This window comes from Limulus polyphemus, unplaced genomic scaffold (genome assembly GCF_000517525.1).
Source record: "Limulus polyphemus unplaced genomic scaffold, Limulus_polyphemus-2.1.2 Scaffold5920, whole genome shotgun sequence".
In the NCBI taxonomy this organism is placed as follows: domain Eukaryota; kingdom Metazoa; phylum Arthropoda; class Merostomata; order Xiphosura; family Limulidae; genus Limulus; species Limulus polyphemus.
In genome coordinates this window covers 41,553-45,238 of record NW_013671530.1, presented here as the reverse complement: position 1 = coordinate 45,238, position 3,686 = coordinate 41,553, and the positions used below count along the sequence as shown (strand labels likewise).

The window sequence follows — 3,686 nt, the reverse complement described above, 5'->3', positions numbered from 1 at the left end:
GTAATACAATATTACAAACTTTAACCTACTGACAACAACTAATACAATATTACTAACTTTAACCTACTGACAATAATTAATACAATATTACTAACCTGAACCTATTAACAATAACTAATACAACATTACTAACTTTAACCTACTAACAACAATTAATACAATATTACTTACTTACACAGTTACACAGAAGAGCTAAAAAATTAATTATATTGTAGTTTTAATGTGTTATGTTCATATGGCTAAAGTTTAACAAGCTCTAATTCTATAAGTAATGCGCTTTAGAGGACAAATTTAAAGCTACACAATAGATTATTTGTGCTCTGTCCACCACAGGAATCGAACTTCAGATTTTAGCATTGTAAACTTACCGTTGAGCCACTAGGAAAAAACTTACCATTGAGCCACTAGGAGGAAAAAAACTAGTAGTATTTCAACTATTATGCTATTTTTTGGATTCGCCCATGCGGTGGCGCTTCTTAGAATTTTCTGGTGTGTGTTTTGAAATGTTGCGGTTATTTTGTGTGGTATTTCAATTATAGATGCGGTTTCTAATTGCTTAACATTTCCCAACAGGAGGACTAGCCGCCCTATTAATCGGGATGCTGCTCCTAGGGGTTGTTTTCGGAATATGTGCATTTTTCACATACTCGTGTTATAAGAGTCGAAAGAATCAAGGGACTGGCATGTCTGTGAAATTTGTGAATAGCGGGTCTTAGATGCGACATCTTTTTTTTTTTTTTAATTATTTGTTTATTAAACTGACATCTACAAAAACCTTTAATTTTCGCTTCGAAAAGTTACCAGAAATACTGTAAAAAATTAAAAAAAAGATAAAAACAAATTAAAACATTTCGTTTGGTAAGTAACTACTTCGTAGGAAAATGTTATTGTGTTTGGCTACGTACATGTTGCCTGCAAATGTTGCCTGATAGAAAAACACTCGAAATATAAACGTTTTTTTGTTTTGTTTTTTCACAAATGTTGTTAACAGTTATGTAAACGATGGAAGACACTTAAAGAACACTTCCAAAGCACTCTTCAGAGCAACACTTGTCTCTTGTCACTACACCAATATTTTATACGTAAAGATAATGTATTTCAACTGACTTATAGAGGTAATTAATTCTGTTTAAGAGAGATTGGAACCAAATATGTTTTGTTAAAGAACACTTAAAGAACACTTCCAAAGCACTCTTCAGAGCAACACTTGTCTCTTGTCACTACACCAATATCTTATACGTAAAGATAATGTATTTCAACTGACTTATAGAGGTAATTAATTCTGTTTAAGAGAGATTGGAACCAAATATGTTTTGTTGCACTTAATTATTTATTCAGTTTTTTTTTTTTTAAATACCCGAGTGATGATGATGAAAATAAATTATCATAATTTGTTATTTTTTTGTCGTGTGTCTGGTTTTTGTTATTAATATGCACATAAATTATAATAATTCATTAAAGCACGTTTCACACAAAATAATAAACTGGGGTGAAAATATAATAACTTATTAATGGCGTTTCGCAAAGTACGCATGATTTATCAATCACAAACTCCGGAAATGTTACAACAGTGAATATTGGAATTTGTTTGTTTGAAATTAGCACAAAGCTACACGATGGGCTATCTGTGCTCTGCCCACCACGGGTATCGAAACCCGGATTCTGGCGTTGTAAGTCCGCAGACATACCGCTGTGCCACTAGGGGGCTGAGAATGACGGTTTGTTTGTAATTAAACACAAAGCTACACAATGGGCTATCTGTGCTCTGACCACCACGGGTATCGAACCCCGGATTCTGGCGTTGTAAGTCCGCAGACATGCCGCTGTGCCACTGGGGGATATTGAAATATAAAAAATCTTAAAACGTCTAATAAGGCGAGGCAAAAAAAAAGCACTTGAGTTATTCTTTAATAATGAATAGGGTGATTCACCCACGACTGAAAGGGCGAGCATGTTTGGTGAGCCGAACCCGCGAGCACCTGGCCATGCTGTACTGAAATAACTACGATAAATTTAATTTAGAAAACAAATAAATTCTCTCGAAACGTTGATATTTCGTTACAACGATTGTCTGTTGCATAAGTCCGAAAGCTTATGACGCTAAAAATCGAGTTTCGATACCCGCAGCGAGCACAACACAAATAACCCATTGTATATCTTTGTGCTTAACAACAAAAATAATTATTAATTGTTTGTTTTAGCTCACAGCTCCACAGGGCTGTCAGCGTTGTGCCCACCACGGGCAACTCAGAAACACTAGTACTTAATTGATGTCTTAAGAGCAGAAAGATGCAAGTATGAAAGAAGGTTAAATATGGTAGCCATTTTGGATATGAAAGTCATTATTTCACCTGAAAACTACAGCTATTATGAAGTCACGGTGGGACAGCATGTATCAGTAATACAAATAGACTTTGCTTGGCATTTCATAAGTAGTGATGTGATGTATCTGGAAATTGGTCGCTCACTGGAGGAACACGTAACAGCCCTTTCTGGTTCAAAATATTCATACACTGAGATCATCAAAACGAGTTATGTGTTCAGATCAATAATACAAAATATTCAAGATAGGGATACCTCTTCTACATAATTGCATTGATAAACAAAAACATATGGATTAACATGGGGTGCCACGACCATAAAATAAGAACCCTGTAACAAGTCGTAAATCAGTCGTGGTAATACATAATGGTATTGAAAAACAAAATAATATGGATTAACATGGAACCACGACCATAAAATAAGAATCTTGCAAAAAGTCGTAATCCAATCGTGGTAATACATAATGGCATTGCAAAACAAAGAATATGGATTGACTTGGGGTGCCACGACCATAAAATAAGAATCCTGCAACAAGTCGTAACCTAGTCGTGGTAAGTGTCTTTTAACAGGCAGGTGAAAATCCACGAATTCAAATGTCAGTGGCAAAAGTCGTCCTCGTGTCCAGAAGCTCAGTGTGGAAAAACGACACAACTGACGCATACATAAGCTGCTTCCATGATATATCAGTACAAACATTGCATACCTCAAGCAGCTGGAGATATGCTTGTTATTCCATACAAAGACATACCGATCACACACCTATGGATTTTTGTGATTGGGCTGTTGAAAGGGGAAACTGTCGTCCTTGTACACGTCATTAATTATGGAAAGCATGCAGAGGTAAATGGTGTCCTTTATCTTTTGGACATAAAAGTCTTAAGACGGGTCCTTTTTCCGATGTAAATTACGTTGCAGGGCTATTGTTAGGATCATGAACGTCAAATAGAGCATGTCCAGACGAGACGACGACAGCTGTAACGACATGTTGAGGTTCTAAAACCGTCTTAATATAACGTTCTCAGCTTCTATAGTCCATAAAACTACAAATCCAGGACACTTTGCGTGAAATTTCTTTAATTTCTAAGAGCAATGCTATCGGCTTTCCATTCAGTCGTCTTTTGAAATATTTTTGTTTTGATTTTAAAACTTCACATGGAGTTATTTGCATTGCTTTTCCAACTGGGATGAAACCTCGAATTCTAGCGTTCTTAACCCTATTGTTTCCCTGTATTTATAACGATGTATGATCGAAAAGTATAAAAAGGAGAAAAAAGGATCCGGTAACCCGGATGTTTACAGAAAATACAAGGATCCGGTAACCCAAACACACGTTTGACAATTTCATGTCTTACACACGACATAAT

General features: G+C 35.7%; 1 protein-coding gene across 1 annotated transcript in view; it reads left to right on the top strand.

Annotated features, from left to right (window-relative positions):
- Positions 1 to 1,318, top strand: part of LOC106473143 — a 20,536-nt gene extending 19,218 nt beyond the window's left edge. Inside the window, exon 16 of the mRNA XM_022401633.1 lies at positions 574 to 1,318. Within this exon, the coding sequence (XP_022257341.1) occupies positions 574 to 716 (143 nt within the window). The 3' untranslated portion in view covers positions 717 to 1,318. The remainder of the gene's footprint in view (positions 1 to 573) is intronic.
- The last annotated feature ends 2,368 nt before the right edge of the window (positions 1,319 to 3,686 follow it).